The sequence below is a fragment of the Canis lupus genome, chromosome 29 (genome assembly GCF_048164855.1).
Source record: "Canis lupus baileyi chromosome 29, mCanLup2.hap1, whole genome shotgun sequence".
In the NCBI taxonomy this organism is placed as follows: domain Eukaryota; kingdom Metazoa; phylum Chordata; class Mammalia; order Carnivora; family Canidae; genus Canis; species Canis lupus.
In genome coordinates this window covers 5687080-5709292 of record NC_132866.1, presented here as the reverse complement: position 1 = coordinate 5709292, position 22213 = coordinate 5687080, and the positions used below count along the sequence as shown (strand labels likewise).

At 52.0% G+C, this 22213-nt stretch overlaps 1 protein-coding gene across 19 annotated transcripts in view; it reads right to left on the bottom strand.

The window, feature by feature from the left end:
• Positions 1-22213, bottom strand: part of C29H10orf90 (chromosome 29 C10orf90 homolog) — a 214542-nt gene that overhangs the window by 5197 nt on the left and 187132 nt on the right. For 12 of the 19 annotated variants that reach the window (XR_012020427.1, XR_012020418.1, XR_012020420.1 and 9 more), the window contains 3 exons: positions 17786-18076; positions 14561-14745; positions 12169-12346 (listed from right to left, as the gene is read on the bottom strand). Coding sequence is in view for 8 of the 19 variants with exons in the window: in XM_072804899.1 (XP_072661000.1) it covers positions 12169-12346; positions 14561-14745; positions 17786-18076 (654 nt within the window). In the remaining 11 variants the exon portion in view is untranslated. Of the gene's footprint in view, positions 1-11163; positions 11841-12168; positions 12347-14560; positions 14746-17785; positions 18077-22213 lie in introns of those variants that run through there. The other 7 variants (XR_012020419.1, XM_072804897.1, XR_012020423.1 and 4 more) reach the window with 4 other exon arrangements.

Here is a 22213-nt window from a genome sequence, read left to right as displayed (position 1 = left end):
TGTTGCATGGAGTACCTCTGAGAAGCTGCCACACTTCCTGGAACACCTGGATGGGGACCAGGTCCCTTCCTCCACTGAGCACAAGCAGGCAGACACCTCAGCATCCTAGTTAAGTATCACAGAGTTGAAGTGGATTCCCTGTGATCCCCAGTGAAGACCTCACATGTTCCTATCAATCTCCTCCATGGGGGGCCTGTCCCCCCAACTCAGCGCTCCTGTGGAGTCACGCAAGACCTCTCGGGCTTGCAGAATTCTCCACGAATATACACGAGGGTGGGGTAGAGACAGGAATTCTAATGAATTTCTCCCCTCTAGAGAAAGAAAATACAGCTACTGATTTACAAACTGGAAACAACAGGGTGGCTGAGCTTGTAGTCTAGTTATTGAACATGAGTGGAAAAAAATGGCACCATTACTTAACTTCAAAGATAAGATACCAAAGAGAAATAGGAGAGGAGACAAAAGAAAAAAAAAATCAGAAGAATTTTCCCAGCTAAGGGGAAACGTCCCCAGTGTTTGGAAAGGCATGAGAGAAAGAAGCAGTCAACATCACCATTGCGCCCACCCTTGGCTTTCGCCCCAGAAAGGAAAGCTTCAGAAACATCCCGATGACTTTCCCAAAGACATGGGGTGTCACCTTAAGGCGACCAGGTCTTGGGAAAGTGGTTGTGTGACTTTGAAGACTCCCACTCAGGCCAGGAGAAGGAACCCCTACAAAAAAATTAAGAGTCAAGCCTGGATTAGCATTCCTCAGGAGGGACTCGAGATTAGGGTGCGGTCAACCCAGACAGATAATGGTGCTCCCAAGGAATACAAATGTTACAAGCCGTATCTGTGATATTTTTTATAATCTTAATCCAATGGTTTGTGGTGTACTCTGAAATTCGTTTTTTTTGTTTTGTTTTGTTTTTTAAGTTTATTTCTCTAGAGCACCTGATATCACAAAGCGGCTTTGGTTTTATTTCCAAGAGGAAACAAAAGCAAATGTGAGCTCTTTGGCACCTCCACTGTTTTGTTTTCTGAGCTCTTCGTGGCCTGCTGTGCCTCAGCAGGAATTGAAATTCGGGGCCCAGCAGCCCACATTAGGTGCAAAACAAGTAGGTCCGGCATCCAAGCCGGCCAGGCCCTCCTGGGCTGGTGGGCTCCACCCACACTCTGGGAAAGTGCTCCTTAGTTGCTGACTTAAAGGTTTCATAACACCACCAAGCCCATCTGATGAATAGAGAGACCAAAGAGAGAAGCAGGGGTTCTGGGCGCCTGAAGGAAGTTGTTTGAAGTAAAGCAAGTGGCTTGCTGATGGCTCTCAACCTCACCAGAGTACATAGAACTCTATCTGGCTCTCAGAGGGGGGAAGGAGAGGGGAGAAATGGCACATCAGACATGGTGGTGGTGGGGGGTCCTTGTTATTATTGATAACAATACTCCTAGCATTTACTGGATGCTTCCCTATGTGATCTTCATACCAACCCTGTGACTTGCTCATGATTTTCCATATTTTAGGATTGGGGAAATCTGAGGTCAAAGGGCTGTTTCCTGTTCAGGTTCATGAAGTGAAAGAGTGAATGGCAGAGCTGGGTTTCAGCCCGAATTAATCCAGCCCTGTCCACACGTGCTCTTAACCTCAGAACACTGCCACCGACTCGTATTGCAGAACCCACATACTGGAAGCCCTGATAATGCCAGTCCACTTCCCATGAGGCCAACCCCAAATGTGTTTCTCTTGTACTCCCTCCCTCCTACATCTAATGAGCAACTACTACATCACCAGGGGTTGCTCAGAAGAAAGGTAAGATCCTACCATCATGAACCTCATTTGTTGGGGTGGGGGGTGTGTGGTGTTTAGATGATTAACAAACCAGCCACAAAGTATCAGGCAAGTGATCGGAAGGAAATGAAACGTGATCACATGGTAAAGGGGGGTTGGGGCAGTGGGGGGAAGAGATATTGAAACCAGAACCCAGATGAACATAGGACCAGCTGTGGGAGGCTCTGGGAGAAGGGGGTCAGTGGGGAGAACCAGCGAGGGCCACAATGGATGCAGTGTGAGGGAGGGAGGGCTCGAGGATGAGGCAAAGTCAGGCCAGCAGGTGACACAAGATCAAAGACAGCACCACTACCCACCCCCCTGCCCGGCACACCTACTGAGAGCCCCCCGGGGACTGTGAGCACCATGCCCGAGCGTGGGCACTGGAAATGTAAACCAAAATCTCTAGACTATGCTACTGTGCACCCAAACTGGGAACCACCTGTACTGGGTTTTGTAAGCCAGCTTTGCAAGCCTGGTAAGGAGTATTTCTTCAAAGTGAGAGAGAGATAAACATTTTTAAAAGGTGGGGGGGCACCTGGGTGGCTCAGCATTTAAATGTCTGCCTTTAGCTCAGGGCCAGATCCCGGGATCCTGGGATCGAGTCCCACATCGGGCTCCCCGCAAGGAGCCTGCTTCTCCCTCTGCCTGTGTCTCTGCCTCTCTCTGTGTCTCTCATGAATAAATGAAAAAAATAAAAAAAAAGTGAGCGAGATGGAGAACCACGTGGGGTTCTAACCAGGAGATCTGATTAGTGTTGGTAAAAGCTGGCCAGCGGCTGTTCATAAACAAACTCAGATGGAGGAGCCACAGACAGGCCCTGGGGAAGGAATCAGGCACCTGGAGGGGGAGCTAGAGAGGGCAGTGCTCCGAGGGCGAAGTTGGTGGGCTCTGGCTTCACCGACACTGCCCGTGGGCGAAGCGAGTGGTGAGCTGGGAGAGGATGGGGACGACTTCCAGACTGTGGGCTGGAGCAACTGTTCACCAGATGCCTGCTAGGCTTCCACCCCTTTGGTGCTATGCAGTAGAGACACGAAGGTCACTAAGACCAAGGGCTTAAAGCCCAGGGTGAGAGCCAGAAAAATAAGGTCTTTGGGAGCCGGGACCAATGTTGTCTGCATGGGGCGGAGGGCTCCTGGGGGAGTGGGCAGCCCTTGGGGGCAAGAGCAGGGCTGGGGGGGCTTGGCAGGAGGAGAAAGCAGAGCTGAATCTTAGTATGGCAAATCGACCTTCAATAAAAACAAATAAAAAAAAAAGCTGACGCTGACAGTGGGGGGAGGAAGGGTGGCCCAGGGGGTGGTGGGGGGATGTCGCAGAACCACGGGGACCTGTGTGCAGCAAGAGTCGGTTCTTCAAGCCCCCGTGCGACAGGATCCACTGGGGGCCTCACTTCGTAGAATGGAAACCACCCTGCATGCGCTTTGTTTAAAAAAAAAAAAAAATACCGCAAAACCGCCTCTATCAATTCTCTTTGAATGAAATTCTGCCTTTATGAAATTAAAGTGACTGGTGAGAACAATTTGCAGCCTGCTTATTGGCCGTTTATGGATTTTCCTTGAAGCGTTGTTATTGCAATTCACTGATAGGGAGCGAGGAGAACCCTGGTTGTATTTACCTTTCATTAACACTCAAAGAGAGGAGGTTTGGGGTTTGTTTTCAGTTTTTTCAATAAAATTTCTAAGGTAAATTGCCCATTTCTGTATTTCTGGAAAATCCTTTCTCCCCTGCCCCCCCAACCCCGAATCTGTTGTGTCTGGCTCATTCTTGTATCGAAGCCAGGGGGCCTGTTGATAATTTAATTTGGCAAGGCCAGACACACTTAACCCCTTGCCTGTTTCAAAGTTGGCCAGTAACAAGCTACCAAGATCTTGGTGCCCCTGAGGCTGCTCGGGGGGGGGGGGGAGGGGGGGCCGCGGAGTAAGAGCTGAGTCCTGATACCCCATCGGTCTCTGTAAACACACGTGTTTATTAATAACCCTCGCCTCCTACGTGTGTGAACACGCACACACACACACAAGGGGACAGGTGGCCTTCACCTTGTATCGCCAGGAGGCAGCAAGGATCAGCCAGTCGCCAGCATGATTGGTTGTTTATGGGCCTGGGGTGGTTCTCCCTCCATACGGGGCCCTATCTATGGCTCTGACTGCAAAGCTTCCTTTTCCCTATTGAGCAAGTAATCTAAATGATAATCAAGTTCACACTGGATTTATTACTACAGCTCCCTCCCAGGAGCTTGTTCTCTGCAGTCACCCTGAGCACTTTGAAGAATCCTTCAGGTCCTTGCACCCCCTACCTGAGAAACCCCCAAAACCAAGAGATGCCTGTTGGAGAGAATCCAGCATAGAGCCAATAAACCACTTTGGAGTGTCCATACCAAGTCTACACCTCTCGGCATCTTCTGTGAAACATTGGGTCTATCGAAAAAGAATGCAGATGGGGTGCGGGTTTTGGGGGGGGGCGGTTCTCTGACAGATTTTCCCTAACAAAGGACCCCAGTATCTGTGCTTTCTGAGATCACAAGGCCATTGAGCAGCTGGCCATCCTTTCGGCCAGAGTGCTTACATCATGGCTTTCAAGAGTTAAATGCAGTCCCTTGCACATCATTTCTATTCAGCTCACTTTGGTGGCACCTCTAATCTGCCTGACACAGGCAACAGCGGAGTGGTCTAGCTTGGGCTAATTAGCCTCCCGAAATTAAATGGTACACACGGCACCGCACAAAGGCGAGTGGAAAGATATTTCAGTGCCTTGCCTCCGAAGTGCTCTTGCGATGATAAAATCCTGTGCTGGATAAACATTCTCATTTTTCTCAGATCATTTCTGGCCTTCGGTGGAATCCTGCTCTGAATGGCAGTTCCACAGGGTAGGCAGGCTGCTCCGGGCCCTGGAAGGTGGTGGCGGCTGCACAGATGCTGGCACTGACATGCAAATGATGCTCGGCTCAATTACCACCCAGCTACACCAGAGAGGGGCTGATGTCAGAGCTGGAAAACGCAGCGAGGCTCTCCCATCCTTCCGGAGAAGGGACGCAGCATCAAGAGCTCAAGGATACACCAGAGGTCTCCAGGGATGCCGACTTCTCTCCGCAGGTACTAAGGTATGAAGTCCGCTGGTTACACAAGTCACTCGGTCTGTTGGCGGAGAGCTCAGTCCCCGCGCAGAGTTTTGTCCTGGGGCAGAGAGCCGGGCAGGGATGCTGGTAGTGACAACAGCCCGCCAACACCACCAGCAGCCCATGAGACTCCCCGCAAATCTTCATAATGGGAAAGCCCTTGGTGGGGCCCAGGGGCCGTAACTTCAGCTCCCCCAGCGAGAGGAACCAGATCCCCAAGGCCAACATGTCTACGAAGAACATTTGTGGAAAGAAGTGGAGTCTTCATGCCATCCCTGGTTTTATCCTGTGCTTGGACCAAGAGCAGCCAGCCAAGTCCCCCCACCTCCCTCCCTGCTCCTTCAGGGTCTTTTGCTATGTGATTCCAGACTTGGCTTATAGCTCCTGCCAGGCCAGCTCTCTTCCCAAGTGGCCCTGACTCCTTAGTGACAAAGTGGGGGATGGATTTTTTCTACTCTGCTTCCTCATCCTCCCAACACCCTTGCTCCTTTCCATCCATGCTCCATCCCTATGGCCAAAGACAACAAATGTTAATATTTCTATGTATTATCTGGTTATTCCTCAAAGGCCCAGCAAACGATGAAGGGGCCCAAGGCTCTCTGCTGGCTCTCATGAAAGCCACGAGGACCGCAGAGGAAGGCAAGCCTGTATCAATGGTTACCTCTCCTCTGCATCACTCCTACTTAAGCTCTTGGTATAGATAACGCCCACTCTTGCCATTATTTTAGAGTCACATTTGTGAAATACTTTCCAAAGGGACTATGACTGGCTCCTTTCCTCTGATGGACTTTGTGCTGGGTACCAGCATGATGGCATGGTTACGGGTGCCGGAGGAACCTACATGGAGACAGGTCTAGACAGAGCCTGTCAATGGATAAGCTTCCAATGAGGCAAAGCAGACCCCAGACCGTGAAGGTGGCACCAAACTCTACAGCCCAGAGGCCGCCAGGGCCCTCAACCCTTGCTTCCTGGCACTGCTAGACCAAAGGATACAAGTAAGGAGAGTAAGACCTCCATTCCACAATCCCAGGTTTCTGTGGGAAATGGAAGACTTAAACTCCAGGAGGTGGGGTTTCCTTAGCAAAGCACGGTAGATAGTTCCATAAGCAGAGAGTCCTAGAGCGGTATTTCCAAAGTGGACTCTCGAGAATTGGATAAAAGCATTTCCAAGGTTGGAAAAGTATAGGGGAAACAAGGTGAAACAAATGTAAGCAGTCTTCATTGTTGCACAACTTATGGGTGCCTTTGACAGTCATAATCATCAGTTTTCAAAGTTAGTGTTTATACCTACAGCATAGCAATTAATCTATCTTAAAAAGAAAATCTGCTCTACTTTCCCCACATTTCCCTTAAAAGTGTGTGTGTTCAACGGCAAGTTTAAATTACTCATTTAAAGGGACTTTAACAATGGCTCAAATCACACACTTCACTGTAAAACAGCAACAGTTAGTGAAAGTCTGAAAGATTAACTGTTGATATGAGAGTCATTGTTTGCTCCAATTCCAGGGTTTGCCAGCATTTTTTAGGGAACCACAAAATATGGTGATTTACAGATGATGAATAAACTTTCCTTCCCATTGCCAAGTAGATTTATATACTCAGTGTCACTGCAAGGTTTACTACTAAACTGCATCGTGAGATAAAAGGAAAATCATTTGGAAAATAAAATCCAGACAATTGGGAAAAGGAATCTCCCATAAAGTGATTTTTTTTTTTCCTTACCGCTCTGTAATTCCTGTTTCCACCTTGAACTATTTTCATTGGAAACAGCACTGTCCTTCTAACCGACAGACGTAAATTGGTCTTTTTCTCCCACGTTTCTTAAAAAGAAACACAACACCTTTATCATCGGCCTGTGAAGGACACCATAATAGCGCACTTGGAAAGATCTTTGAATCAGGGAAACAGTCTCTTAGCTAAACCGAGCTGCTTGTTTTCTTTGCAGAACTGATGAAGTAACAATGACTTTTATCTGATAAGCACATTTAAAAATTCCTTTGTGAGTAATATTGGGAGAACTACTCCCCCCCCAAATATTTATTCAGATGTTTTATGGGAGAACATTCGCGAGATCAGACCAGGCGGACCAGCCGTGGACCATGCGGCCGGGGCTCAGCTTAGCTGCATGATGAACAGCACATTTTTATGACTGCGATGACTTCCCTGCCATCTCATATCTGCTGGGTCGTTTCTCCAGCTCGACGCTCTGGGAATGCAAATTCATTTTAATACTTTGCTCTGGCCAAGATCATCAGTGAAGGCAGATCTGCTGGAGGAGGAATTCTGCGGTGCCTTCCAGAGAATTCCGTTCCTCTACTGGTCCGTGATCTGAATGGCTCTGACTTGGATCACCTTGGGAAGTGTGGATAATGCAATTCAGATGAATTCAGTCTGTTTTGCTACATGCAGCAGAGCAGCCCAGAGTGACTCAGTGCGGGGTGTGCCCGTCGGCGCTTACCGTCTAGGGGGAGCTTTACTAGCATCCCCACCTGACCGTAAGCCAGGGTGGAGAAGGTAAGAAGGTTGGGGATCCAGAGACATACAAGAGCCATGAGCCCTCACAAGGCAGGATGGGGTGGGGCAGGGGAAGGGATGGGAATATCAGGGAGAGCTTCATGGAAGGAGGGGACATGCCTCATGGGTTTTCTAGGCATTTGCAGGTTAGGGGGACACTGTGTGTGGGTCACCAGGAGGATCCCGATAGGCAGAGAGCAGAGAGACAGAAGCAGCCAGGACTGCGTGAGAGCACGGCGGGGCTCCCATGACCATGCAGGTCAGGCATTACGGGAACCAGAAGGAAGGGCCTTGGGAGTAAGAGGTGAAGGAAGATGCTGGACTTAGGCAGGGCCAGTGAGGTGAGGCAACATTTTATATGGCAGAGACAAGGAGAGACAGACAAGGCTTCTCTTAGGTGCTTCCGGGACTCTGATGCAAGGACAGACAGCTAAGGACACCAACTGGGAAGTGTGGGGGGTGGGCAGAGTCAGGCCAGGAGGGGCCCAGGTCATGGGGTCGGGATGAAATCCAGGGGGGGCTCTGGGCTGGACTCCCAGGCTGCGGGGCTGCAGCGGGAACAGGCCGGAGCCACACCCTGGTCAGCAGGCGGTGGTGAGGGCGCCGCTGATGGAGCACCTACAGGCTACAGAGGCGCTGCCTACACCTGACGCTCTCTGTTCATCCCGCCCCTCACTCATCCTATTAGGCAGAAGCGATGACTAATTCTGAAACATTCCAAGTTAGGGACCAACCCCCAGGCCCCTGGGAGCCAGGTAGTGATGGCAGGGAAGGCGGGGGATGGCCCTGAGACTGCAGGTCCATGGTCTCCTCCTTCCTCCTCCTGCTTCCCTGGCTCTCACCTTCTCTCCCCCACGACTCAGCAGTCACTACCTTACATTGATCCCATCACCTCAAAAGCTGTCCCATCTGTCACCGTCCTGGATCCCGCTGCCCTGCCCAAGGCCTGCCCATCCCGTCCTGCCCTGGCCTCAGCTCTTGACCTCGGAATAAGGTTCAACTTGGAAGCAGCATTCATGATCCCTGTGAGCCCTCCTGGGCTCCTCTGTGGCCCGTCTGCCACCCCGTCGGCCCACACCCCCACTCCACAGTTCCATCCGAGCCGACCCAACACCTCACGCACCCCCATCCCGCTGCACCTGCTCTGCGCCTCGATGAGCCAACGCGGCCTCAGCCCAGCACGCTTTGGAGGTCTCCCCATCCGAAGTTGCCCACCAGCCCCAAGTGGCGCTTCTCCCTGTGTTTCCTCCCCCACGAGCTGGGGAGGTCCGTGAGACCAGGGGCTGTACCTGGCACACGGTTGAGTTCTCAAGAAAGGTTCGCGAAGTGACAGAGGAGCAAAGTCCCGTGTCACTGCCACAGCCACACCACGGTGGGCCCGGGGGGCTCCGGGCCAGGAAAAGAACGTACGCGTGTGCTGACTCTGATTCAACCCACAGCTGGCGAGTAGTAGAGACAGGCAGGTGGAGACAGGCCTTCATAAGGCTACTCGCTTCCTGGTCTCCCCGGAGTCTCAGCTGCTCATGAACGTCCCCATCTACCAGCAGGGAGCTCGATTACCTGTCCCACACCTGTCCACCTGTCCGCGTGCATGCACACGTGCGGCCCGGCCCTGAACCCTGAAAACTGCTCGGCATTCATGGGTCAACAGGAAGCAGAGCCGGCGCCCTGGCCCTCGCTGTCAGCAGGCCCGCCACTTAGATGCCCGCCGTCCCGGCAGCCCCCGGCCGGCCAGGCACCTGTCAGCCACCAGAGCGCCCACCTGAGCCTCTCAGGTGCGTCCCCGACACCAGACTGCTGTGCAAACCCCGGCGACGGGAGGCAGCTAGCCCAGCTCGGAAAGCCCGCCTGCCTGCCTGCCTGCCTTCCTTCCTTCCTTCCAGTCGACGTCTTGACACTGTAGCCACAGCTCGTTCACGCATATGATTTATTAACTAATTTAGCATGTAAGGAAAACATCTGCATTTCGCTTTTATCATCTTGCCAGCAGACAGGCTGAAGACAAGATGTGTACCGTAGACTTGTTTAATGGGGCCCTAAACACTCCCTCTCCCTTGCCCCAGCTCGCACGAGGCTCCGGTTTCCAAAGTTGTCTGATTTCACTGACCTAACACAAACAAACAGGAGCATAAAGCTCTCATCGACACATAAATACGGCAGGGACGGGCAGTGGCCATAAAACCCCTGCCCCAAAGTCCTGCCCACAGCGTCCTAGTGGCTGTGGCTACTTCCGAGCTGGGGGGACGAAAAGGTACTTAAACTATTGACTGGTTATTAAAACCATTGACTGGGTCCGATCGCCCTTTAATATAGACGATTTCAAGATATTCATTTAAAGTGAATTTTGGAGATGCCTGGGTGGTTCAGCGATTGAGGGTCTGCCTTTGGCTCAGGGCACGATCCTGGGATCCGGGATCGAGTCCCACATAGGGCTCCTCAAAGGGAGTCTGCTTGTTCTCTGCCTGTGTCCCTGCCTCTCTCTCTGTGCCTCTCATAAATAAATAAAATCCTTTTAAAAAAATAAAGTGAATTTTGTTTAAAGATTTCATTTAACATGAACTTGTAAGCAGATCCGTTGAGGGGGAAATGCCACAGTTGGACAATGTAGTGCTGAGAATACCGTCTCCCCCAAAAGACATGTTCAGGTCCTCACCCCCCCACTCAACCTGTTTTTGTGAATAAACTTGGAAACAGGGTCCTGGCAGACGCGTGTAAGTTAGAATGGGTGATAGTGGATGAGGGTGGACCCCGATCAGAGACTGGTGTCCTCCTAAGATGAGGAAATTCGAATACAAAGACACACAGACAAGGGCAGGTGGCCACGTAAAGAATGAGGCAGAGAACGCAGTGATGCATCTGTAAGCCAAGGAACACCAAGGATTGCCAGAAACCACCAGAAGCTAGGACGCAGGCCTAGCGTGAATGCTCCCTCTGAGCATCCAGAAGAAAACCAGCCATTTAGACCCCCTGATTTTGCACTTTTGGCCCCCGGACTCTGAGACAACACATTTCTACTACTTTAGCCACCCGGCCTGTGGTCACTTGTTAAAGCAGCCCGAGGAGGGACCAACGGGCATCTCTCCAATAGTGGAGACGACGATGGTCATCTTAGAGCATCTGGCACCCACAGCTGGAAGGCAGCTGGCCCAGGGGACGAGGAACCCTGTGCCGCTGCTGACGAACGGCCCCACACGGAAGACACTCCTGGTGTCTCTGGGTCCCCATTTCTTCCTGCACAAAGTAAAGCTAAAACTAAACTTCCCGACTAAAAAGGAAGCTAATCAGATGCCATTTTTTGCACATGAATCTGCCGAGGTCAACGGCGGCGCTGATTCGTGTTTGTTGTCATTTTCTAACAAGCAAGATCTTCAGAAATGTCGAGGCCAAGTGGCTCACCCATCACGAGCACCCTGGCAGCCCTTCCCAGGACAAGCGCAGACATCCAAGGGCGCAGGGGGCTCCCACTTGCGGCTGACGGTTGGTCCCTCGTGGTAACCTGAGAAGTCTGCTCCTGAACCCAGATTGCTCTTTGTCGAGCCAGCAGAGAGTTTAGTCCCCAGGAGAACACACCCAAATCCAGCCAGGCAGCTTGAAAACACTGGTGAGACACATTGTCAAAGAGGGAAAGTCTTTGCATGTTCATTTTGTTTTTGGTTTTTTTTTTTAATTTTTTGAAAAAGCATGCTGGAAAACGTCACTGGGAAGGAACAGCAAAATCCTCTGCCACGAGAAGGATGACCCTTGCCCGGGGTCTTAGGACCTGCAGCGTCGTGGGTGGACGAAGGAGACGGCCTGCCCACGGGCCACAGAGGTCAGAGGGCATCCTGGCATCACACCCCTTGGCCTCTGTCACCCAGGCTCCCCTACGCTGTTTGTAATGTTTGCTAAGCTGCATTTTATTGAATATGCTTATTTCCCTAGAGGACTTTTATTAGATTTATACCCATGATTTCACCTCCTGGGGGCCAGCACGTTTTGCTACGAAGAAAGCTCTTGTTCCTCTGTCCAAAGGAATAAAAAGGAGGTTTCCCCAGGCCTCCAGATTTTCAGATTTGAGTTGGCAGGCCTTCCGTAGGTCCCCAGTTTTGCTCTCATCTCTTCTTATTATTCTTGCTGCTTTAATAGTCTGTTTATAAGGTCCGAGAAGAAAGGACCAAGGCCCGTCTGGCTCCCTGCGCCATCCGCGGCTCCCAGCAAGGTGCCTGGCCCAGAGAAGATTCCTGAGAACTCCCTGTCTAGCGAGCCTATGCGTGCCGCCCCTCCCTGGGGTCAGCACGACACCAGCCCCACCGTGATTGGAAAGCTGGGCATCCACTCTCGGAGCTCACAGCAGGAAAGGGGTTTCCAGATGACGAATGTTGATGTAGACAAGCTGGAATTGACCTCGCGCCCGGAGATCTGTTTTGCAATCTATAAAGGGCAGAGGGGATCTCTTGCAAATGTCTGTTGGGAGCCAAGAATGTGAACTTGCTACCCTGGCGGCTGCAGGCGTGTGGCTTCCTGCCCAGCTCCGGAGGTGCGTTCGTGTCCAAGCGCGTTCTGCTGAACCCAGTGCCCCACACGAGCGCCCAGCACGGGCTGGGCTTTAGGATACTGGGGTTGGGGCGCATGCAGCAAACCCGAGGCCGCTGCAGGTCAGGGGTAGCATTTGCACCATCACTGTGGGTGAAGGTCCCGGCCCCTCAGGCCCCCCCTACCCCCCAGCCTCACCTGCCCTCCCAAGCCACCTGTAGCTTACCACTAAGGGGGTGGGGAACCGTGAACTGCTTCTTGTTGGTGCGGACGGGAAAGAGGGTCTGCTTCTGCCCCAGGTTCTCCTTCCGCTGGGCTTTTCTCTGCTGTACCATATGTTCTAGCTTCTTCAGCCGCTCTTGGGAGCGAGAAATGAACTGGGGTTTACGGGTTTCCAGTGCTTCCTAAAAACAGCACGAAGATATTTTACCTTTTTAATAGAAGTGACACAGACAACACACCCCTCTGATTTGGTCAGGAAGCTGATCGAAAGGACCACGTTCAGAGACCAACAGCCACGGCCGTGAGCACACCCCGACTTTCTGCTGCTGCCTCATGTCAAGACTGTAGGAGACGTGTCATGAGGACACAGGTCCTGCGGGTCAGCCCCGGCCGGCACCGAGGGCCCCCTGGTCACCGACAGCGAGAGGGCACACTGCCACCCACCCCTCCTTCCCTGGCCACCCATTCAATCTCCAAAGGACCAAAATCCAAGTGCCCCGAATTGCATATTCCAAAGACACATGGGTGGGGAAAGAAAGGAAGGGTTTATGAGTCACTTGCTTCTGCTGGGGGTTGGAAGCCTCACACACAGACTCAGATCCTCCACCCAGGGCAAAATACGTGCCTTTTCAGGAGAAACCGTAATCCTGGCTAATGGGAACGTCTATTCCCAGGACGGCAAAGTTGGCAAAGTATCTTTGCCTCTGCAAACTGGTTATTTATTTTTTTTTTTTAAGATTCTATTTATTCATGAGAGACACCGAGAAAGAGACAGAGACACAGGCAGAGGGAGAAGTAGGCTCCCTGCGGGGAGCCCGACGTGGGACTCAATCCCAGGACCCCGGGATCACCCCCTGGGCCAAAGGCAGGCGCTCAACCGCTGAGCCCCCCAGGGGCCCCTGCAAACTGGCCCTGCAAGCTTCACGGAGGGATGTCTGCGTGGCCCCGTTGCCCTTCAGCACGCTCCCCGCTCCACCCCTGCCCTAATCCACGTACTTGGGTCCACGGATGCGTTCCACTCTGTGTCAGACACTGGGCTCTGAGCTCTAGGTGTCTCTGGGAACCCCCACGTTGACCTTGGAAGGCAGGTCTGTTTATCCCCATTCAACAGATGCGCAACCCGAGGCTCCTTGCAGTTGGGTGGATCTGAGGGCCGCCCCCGTTTTTTCCACACTGCCTTCCATGGTCTTCACCCGCTATTCCGTGGAAACCTCCAGCCAGTGCTCCGCCCTGGGGTAGGAGCCCGCCACACCCCCAGCTAGAGCTCCAGCTCGCCCGGGAAGCTCCGGCCCGTCTCCCGCTCCAGCCTGAGCATCGTGGAACCTCACAGTCCGCCTCCTATAACTGATTCACACGCACTTAGGGCCCCGCTGGGCCATGTCTCACCCACGCTGGATCCCTCGCGGCCACTGCCCTGCTCCCCCCCACCCCGCACAGCAGGTGCTCAGCAGAGGCTCTCTGGCTGCGCTGCCATCGCGGGCTTGTTCCTCCGCCCCAGTCCTCTCCCAGCCCTTTGGGAGCCCAGGTTGCGGGGGTGGGGGGTGCAGCTCAGGTGCTGTGGCAGGAGGAGGGTCCTCTTGGCCAGCTGGTCTCCATGGCACCATCCCTCGGTCCCAGGCACACTGGGGTTGCACAGACAGCCCCCGGAAACAGCCCTCTGGCCCATGGCTGCTTCGGGGGCATCAGGAGTCTCTCACCATGGACCCACGGAGGACCCCAGGGGGCAGGGACCAGCCGATGGCACCATCTCCACATGTGCAGGGAGGTGTGTGACATATCAGGTACTTTCCTAGACAGGGTGTCTCATTATACAACATGCTGCTGGCTGGGGCTTTCTCAGAGTTGTCTGCCCTTCTAATCCTTATCTCTCTATAATTTTGAACTTTAAAAAACGTGTACATATTACTTTTACAACCAGGAACAGACACCAAATGAAAGCTTTCATATCCTTGAGCTCATGGCCATGTGATTTAGGGCAACCTCCTTCATCTTTCCAAAGCTTAATATCCTTACACGAGGATGAAATCATAGGGGCCCTACCCCTACCCCTGCCCCAGAGGGGGGCTGCGAGGATGGAACGCTCTGATGCCTATGAAGCGACCTGCCCTGCATCACCCGTAAGTTCTCAAGACGTGCTGTCCCTGCTGTGATCATTGTCACTGGGGGTATTATGTGATCCTCCTTCCAGCCCAGCAGAGTAGACATCGTTTCTCCATCACTCACACGGTGAGACAGAGGCCCAGAAAGGCTAGGGGACCTGCCCAGAGTCACACAGCCATTATGAAGGGGAGTCAAGCCTCCAGTCTCAGAGGTGGAAGTGACATCGTGCCCCACGGACTCTCCGGGTAAAGGTGTCCCTTTGGTCGGGATCAAGCCGGGTGCACAGAGGGCCTTACCTGCAGGGTCAAGGAGCCTACAGGTGTTCGCTGACCCTCAGAATGGTCTTCAGACAGGTCAGGGGTCTCTGGTGGCTCAGGGGTCGCTGGTTTGGGGGGTGCCGGTTCGGGGGGTGCTGGCTCAGGCTCCTCACTCTTCCTGCATTCTTTTATTTTCACAACCAAGTCACAGCACTTGTAATCCCCTGGGAGAGAAGATTTAGAGTCCCATTTAGAGGGGCAGCAAGATTTTCTCCTGGCTCCTCAGAGCCACGAGACACAGAAGACAACTTGGAAAGTAGAAACACCAGTGGGTTATTAATGGGCCTCGTTAAGTCGACAAGATCCTGCCTCAACAGCCCCCACCGCTCCCCCTCCTCCCTCAACTGCCCTGGTCACAGGCAGGAATGTCTGTGGGTAGCCAGACTTCGCGACCGGCTAATTACGCCGTGGAGGTATTCCCTCGGCTTCCAGGGTTCAGAATGTCTTTGTTCACAGTGAAAAGAAACTTTTCTATTCTGGGCCTCATATTAAGTGTGTCCTGTACAATTATTGCAGCTCAGTTGTTTGGGGACAGTGTATTAATTTATCTTCTGTTTGCTACGCTAATGATGTAAGACAGAAAAATGGTGTTCAATTATTTATCCCTCCCCTTCATTTGCCAGAGACTACCACTGGCTTTACATGTGTAATTGGAACGATCTGTCTCTCGATGCTGGATCTGGCCCCTTCCCGAGGCCATCCTGACATTCCCTTGTGGCAAAGGTCAGGGGACACATCGATTCAATAGCACTTCGGGCAGGGCGGCCTCTGGCCCGTGGAAGGAGGGACTGATGTGTATTCACTGACCAACGGCTCCACCAGGGACACACTGTCCCTTCTGTCCCCATGTCCCCCCAACACAGCCTCCCCAGCCCTGCAACTCAATAGCGTCTTACTCCTCATCCACATGCCCTCCCATCACCACAAAGCCCCTTTGATTCCCATGCCCAGTGACCTCCGACCTGCAGGCCGAGCCCACATCCATCGGAAGCGCCCCCCCTTCCCAAAGCAGCTCCAACCCGCAGCTGTGTTCTCACAGCAGAACACACTGCACACCCCCAGCGGCAGGGTCATAACAGGACGTGTTAACCTCACATGCCTGTGTCGCTCGAGGGCGGTGGCACCATGTCACATCCACCCCGCGTCCCTCATGGGAGCAGCCCAGGAGCCTCTGGCTCTGTCGGGAGAGGAGATGTGGCCCTCGGGAGGCCCGCCTGGCCCCGGGTTCCATCTCTACAGCCCCCTGAATCTCCGACCTGAAGCCCCTTCCAGAACAGCCACCTCTCTTGCCTGGACCCTCTCCAGCCGGAACCCGCGGGCCTCTCTGTGTGCAAAACCCACCCATGCTCCCGAAGGCCTCCAAGTGCCGCAGGCAGACCAGACTCCGGGGAGCTCGTTCACGGGGGATGGCCCACTTCCAACTCTCGCCTTCCACTCTCTACCACCAACTTAGAGGCTCCCAAGGCATTCTCTTCCATTCCTTCAGGCATTTGCTCTTGTTCTTTTTGGAGGATTTCCCTGTTGCCCGCCCCCCCCCCCCCGCCCCTGCCGCGATCCCTGCTTTCAGCCCAACCGACCTGCCCCGATATCCATCCCCCAAGTCCCCTGCTGCTGGAGTTAACCACCTCCCCCCACACTCTTCCCCTTTCTTGCCGTGAACTTCCTCCTGGCTCAGCTCATCCACAGGGACGCCACAGGGCCTTAGATCCTTTCCCACCTGCACCCCACCACGAGGCCCCGCAACCCGAGGCTGGTGCAGGCACGCCCACCTTCATCGGTGCTCACATCAGTGCTCCCTAGTATCGTGAAACTCTCCACGACTGTGGCCTCTCCTCCCCAGTCTGTGTTCCTCCTCGGAGTCTTGGGGGTCTCAGCCCCCAGCCCTACCCTCTCTCTTTCTTCCCCCTGATCCCCCACCATCCAGTAGGCAATCTCTTTCAGAGTAAATCTAATTCGATCTCTGTCCTTCAAGGGCTTGGCCCTACCTTTGGTCCAAGCCTCCTGAGTGGGTTTTAAGGACATTCCAACTTGACCGCACGACCTCAGACTCCCACTGAGCCCCTCCCCTGTCCCCAGCACTCTGGCCCTTTGGATCCCAAATCAACCACATCCTTTCCATCAACTCTTTGCTGTGTGTGTGCCCTTCCCCCAGTCTGCAATGCTCTTCACCCTCAGGTCTGATTTGTAAGCATCCAATCGGCTTTCAAACCCCTGCTTAGGATCATTTCCTCAAGGGGGAGGTCTCGCCCAGCCCCTCCCTGGAGCCCCTGCGGCCACCTGCAGCTTCCCGACTGCTCAGCACACAGGTAGGATCCTGGTGTCTCCAGCCCTGGGCTGACACCACCTGGAGGGCAGGGAGCTCTGAGCACAGTGAGTGGCACGCGGTAGGTGTGCATACAGTAGGTATTTAATAAATGCTTCTTTCATGTATTAATGGAAGAGGAGCAAGGGATTAACTCAGCTCCCAAGTGGAATCAGTTTTAATCAACTACCATAGCCATTTTAACCTTTCTATCCCAACGCCATATAACCTGGTGGGTTTCTTTCTCTCCTCATCCAGAGCTAAGTTCGGGAAAACCTTCAGAGCAACAGGAGATCTAAATTCTCTCGTTGAAAACTGGGCACCACAGATCTCTTTTCTATTCTACCTTTATATTCCTTTATAGATCAGTGCTCACTGCAGTAGGAGTAGGGGGTCAGCTGCTTGGCCTTTAGAGAAGGGATGGCCTGGCTGGAATTCTTGGTTCCTTTCCTCTGGGCGAGGGTCGGATTAGGACCTACCTAGAGGGCACTGTGAGGCCTGCACCTCTCAGCCCTGTTCCTAGCTAGCCAGTCACAGAGGACCACGGGCAGCCTGGTGGACCTCAGAGCGGCCACATCGGCATCTCAAATCTTCCTTAGCTAAGCCTGGGAGCCCACCATGCACCTGGGAGTGACCTTCCTCTTGGCCTTAGTCAATACGGACCCTGCACACAGCAGGGCTGGAACCCTTGGCCTACACAGGGTTGTCTTCTCCACACTTGGGAGGGAGAACTCACCCACCATGGAAACCTGCTGGTCCTGCTTGCTCTCGACTCCCACAGCGGAGCAGGGACAGCTTTACGAGGTGGGCTTGTGTGAACCAGGGCTCAGGAAGGCATCATACCATTTTCCGTTAGAATATCAAGGAGGAATCACCTCAACCCTGCCTCCCTTGCTCCTTACCTTTGGGGAACTCTCTTTCTATCTGAACACCACTGTCTTCCTGTGGAGGTGTGCATAAATCTTGTAAGGGGCAAAGAAACCCGGATAAAGGGATTCTGGATTTCAGGAGGCTTTGCTGTTGACTCTCTGAAGGCTCAGAGAAGTTGCTAGACTGACAGCAGTTGCTTGGAGAGCTATACTCATCGAGAAGGAAATCTTTAACCAGCTTGTGTTCCACTGGGGGAGCAGACAAAGTCACACGTGCTTCTCTCAGTTGCTTCTTGCTGCTTCCAGAAAATACCTTTGTTTCTACTAAAAATAAAACAAGAGTTGTGCTCAAAACATCTGATAAGGGCCCATCAAGGGTACTGACTTCTGCACACCTTGCTCGTCTGGGAACAGGGACTCAGGCTGCAGGACCGCCTCTGGAGGGTTCTGGTGGCATTCAGTCCGTGGTCACTGTTCCAGCTAGGACGTCCCCCCAGCTCACTGAAGAGCTCCACTGTATACGCCACTCTTGGGCATTCAGCCTGGGCATACACTGTGCTCACCAAAGCCCTTAGAAACTCAGATGGCTTTCTTGATAATAGGCAACAGAGTGGTGGTTCAGCTACTGACCGTGGGGCCGGAGTACCCGGGTTCAAATCCCACCTCTATCACTTCTAAGGTATCTAGCCCCACCTGTAAAATCGAGGTAATACTATCACGAGGTAATCACATCAAATATTATTATAGCTATTTTCAGAGTAAGTTCATATATGTATATAATAAGACATTTATACATAGACAATTTTTATAGGATAATGTTATAGCAATTAAAATCGAGATAATATGAAAAAATACTGATCCATGTAAGGTGTTTAGCACAGCACCTAACACACAATACGCCCTCAATAAATGTTGCCTGTCATTATTGATGCAGAAGCATTGATGGAGTTTGTGTACAATGGCGAGTCCGGACGTAGGAGGTAATTTATGAGGTCACGGTGCTTACCTCTCATAAAGCAGTGGATCGAAAATGTGTACGACATGCTGCTTGTTGCCACACAGTAATACCAAAAGTCTAGAGAGCACCTTCTGTCCCTCAACGGGGAACTACTAGAACCAGGTGCCTCCACGCTTTGCAGCGAGGGGAGAGAAGAGGGCAAATGCTCTTGTGTAGATGTGCAATAATCTCAGGTGAACGAAGCAAAATGTGGGACCGTGCATCAGCTCTGCTTCCCTGGGTAAGTGCTTATGTAGTCAGGACATCCCTGGAAGGAGCCCGGAGGTGCTAGGCACCTTGGAACCTCGAGGGCAGCGCAGGACCAGGAACTGCAGGTGGGGGACAGACTTTCTTTTCACTGTTTGCCTGTTTTATACTCTTGGTTTTTATTTTACCTTTTATTTTTCTTTTGGAATACTCCATAAGTGTTTTAAAGTTATTCATTTTAAGTAAGGCGGTGACTCTTCAGCCGGTACCATCTCCTATGTTGGGAGATGTTAGGGGGACGGAGCCCCCGCTGCCAGGGGCATGTGTCAGATTGCCTCCTTGTGCGCTGGGGAGAAAAAAGTCCCAAGTACTGCTGGGATAATAAGGACTCTTAGAAGGTTCTTGCAAGATTTTCTCAAATGTCATACACAGAAAGGAAATGAGCCCATGACTCCCTGGCACTGATTAGAACGGGGGCCTCTCTTAAAATATCTCAGTTGTCCACAATTCGGTGGAGCCCCTGCGCCCTGGCATCCCCGACAAAGAGAACAGGTTAAATGTGGTGATGTGCAGCTCAGGGCAGCTGGAAGAACAGAGAGAGGGTGGCTCTGGGGTCTAGGGCAAGCGAATCAATAGAGGATAAAGCCAGATTTCCATGTTCTTATAAACAAAATGAGGGAAACCTGGGTGGCTCAGTGGTTGAGCATCTGCCCTCGGCTCAGGACATGATCCTGGGGTCCTGGGGTCAAGTCCCGCATCGGGCTCCCCATGGGGAGCCTGCTTCTCTCTCTGCCTGTGTCTCTTGTGAAAGAACATAATCTTTAAAAACAAAAACAAAATGACATGGAGCACCTCGTGGGTCCTAGCACACTGGAGGTACTAAGAAAATGACAGGCTTTTTATGGCCCTGTCATTTGGAGATGACCTATGGCATCCTCCGGCAAAGGCTGGGTTTTGCTCATTTGTACAGAACTTTCTAAACTTTTACTTTGAAAACCATCAATTCTGGTTAAGCATGAGATGTCATACGCAAGATGTCTCAAAATGGTTATTCCTTTCAATGTTGCTTCCTTTTACAAGCAGCTCTCTTAAAAGAATCAAAAACAAAATCAGCGGTCAGTGGTGCAGTCCCCGATCTGCTCCTTCCACACGGGTGTCAGGCTCTCTAAGGGACACTGACCCAGCGACCTATAGAGACCTGTCCGGTTTTATGTAAATTCTTACGTGAACCACTGTGTGCAAGTCGGGTGGTCCACTTGTGACGTGGAAGAGTTAAACCCCCCAGAAAGTAGGAAGTAGTTTATGTGCTGGAGAAGAGAAAAATATGCAGTCTGAGAAGGACGCTTCTGACAACTTATTGATCAGCTCTCTTTCTGTGGATTCTGAAAAGTGCAACCATCAGCCGTGACCCTGTCCCCGGGCAGCCCTGCGCAGAGCAAGAGGCGCACTGGCTTTCTCCCCGTGCTGCCCTGCATGTGGGCAGGACTGAGAGTGCTCGATTCATGCCCCCGACCCTAAACCCTATCAGCCCGGTGACGGCCCACTGTACTGCAGGCTCTGGCCGTCTTGAGAGTCTTAAGAGAGGTGTGAATAAAGCTGCAGCCTCTGACAGGCATTTTCTATTTCTTGGACGCAAACTCAAAGCCTCTTTCCTGAGCCAGGACTTGGAAGAGCTGGGGCACCGCGGGTTTCCTTGAAATAGTCACATTCCCTCTGTTCCACATTCCCACTGTTTCCTTGAAATAGTCACATTCCAACACAAAGCCTGATGTGGGGCTCGAGGTCATGACCCTAGATCAGGACCTGAGACAAAGTGAAGAGTCGGACACTTAACCACCTGAGTCACCCAGGTGCTCCTATAATATTTTATGTTCTTAGATGAGCCCCTACTGAGCCACTAGTCCACCCATTGACATACGGTCCTGACTGACAACCATGCTCAAATGCATCATCACCCTGGGGTGCCTGGAGGACTCGGTGGGTGAAGCATCTGCCTTTGGCTCAGGTCATGATCCCAGGTCCTGGGATGGAGCCCCACGTCTGGCTTCCTGCTCAGGGTGGGGAGAGTCAGCTTCTCCCTCTCCCTCTGCCCCTCCTCTCCACTTGTGGTCTCTCTCTCTTAAATAAATAAATAAAATCTTAAAAATAAAATAAAATCTTAAAATCTTAAAAATAAAAAAATCTTAAAAATAAAATCTTAAAATCTTAAATCATATCAAAAAATAAAATCACATCAAAAAAATAAAAATAAAATAAAAGATAAAATAAGATAAATATAAAATAAGATAAAATAAGATTAAAATAAAATAAAATAAATAAAATAAAATAAAATAAAATACAATACATTACCCTACAGGTTGGTCTTCTATAGCTCAAGTATCCAGAAGACTCACCTATCCAGAACTGTGCCATGCTCCAGGAGGTGAATAGAAAGCAACAAAAGATCCTGCCCAACAGTCACAATTATCTTGTGTATAATTTTCCCACCTATGTCAGTATCCATAAACAATATATTTCCAATACCAATAGCAAGCTCAAAGCTAGTTGTTTTCAGGTGAGGAGGTCATTGCACCTGTTACTCAAAAGCTTCCAGGAGGAGAGAGATCAGCAGGCGGGCTCGGCCACAGCTTCCCTGAGAGCTGATGGGGCGTGATTCTGGGGAAGACAGAGGTAAGCCACGAATGAGTCCGGATGACAAGGGGCTGACCAGGGTCTGGGCAGCAGGCAGGACTGGCCAGCAGGAAGAGAGCCGGGGGGAGTGGGCTGCTCTGGGCTTTCTGTTCCTACCCTCAGCGTGCATAACTATAAGCCCAGGGGTGAGTTACAGTGGGACACTTCTCTGCAGTGAGATGCGGGCCCTGGGCTGACCCAAGCGCAGGGCAGGGAAGGGAGCGGGGGGCCTCCTGGACACACACAGCATCATGGCCAACCTTAAAGACGTGACTCTGGGCCAGGCGACGGCACCACCAGCCCATGCAGGCCCTTAGCACGAAATGAGGAGAAGCTGCCCCTTCCCCAAGACACTTAACCTCCAATGGTCAGAAAATATCATAATGAACCAATCTGATAGAAAAAAAGATACTTCCCAGATTCTTTCCAAATATTAAGGCAATGCATCTTTGATTTTTTTTTTTAAGAGAGAGAGAGGAAGAGAATGCATACAAGTGGGGGGGTAGGGAGGCGGGGCAGAGGGAAAGGGAGAGAGAATCTCAAGCAGGCTCCACACCCAACACAAAGCCTGATGTGGGGCTCGATGT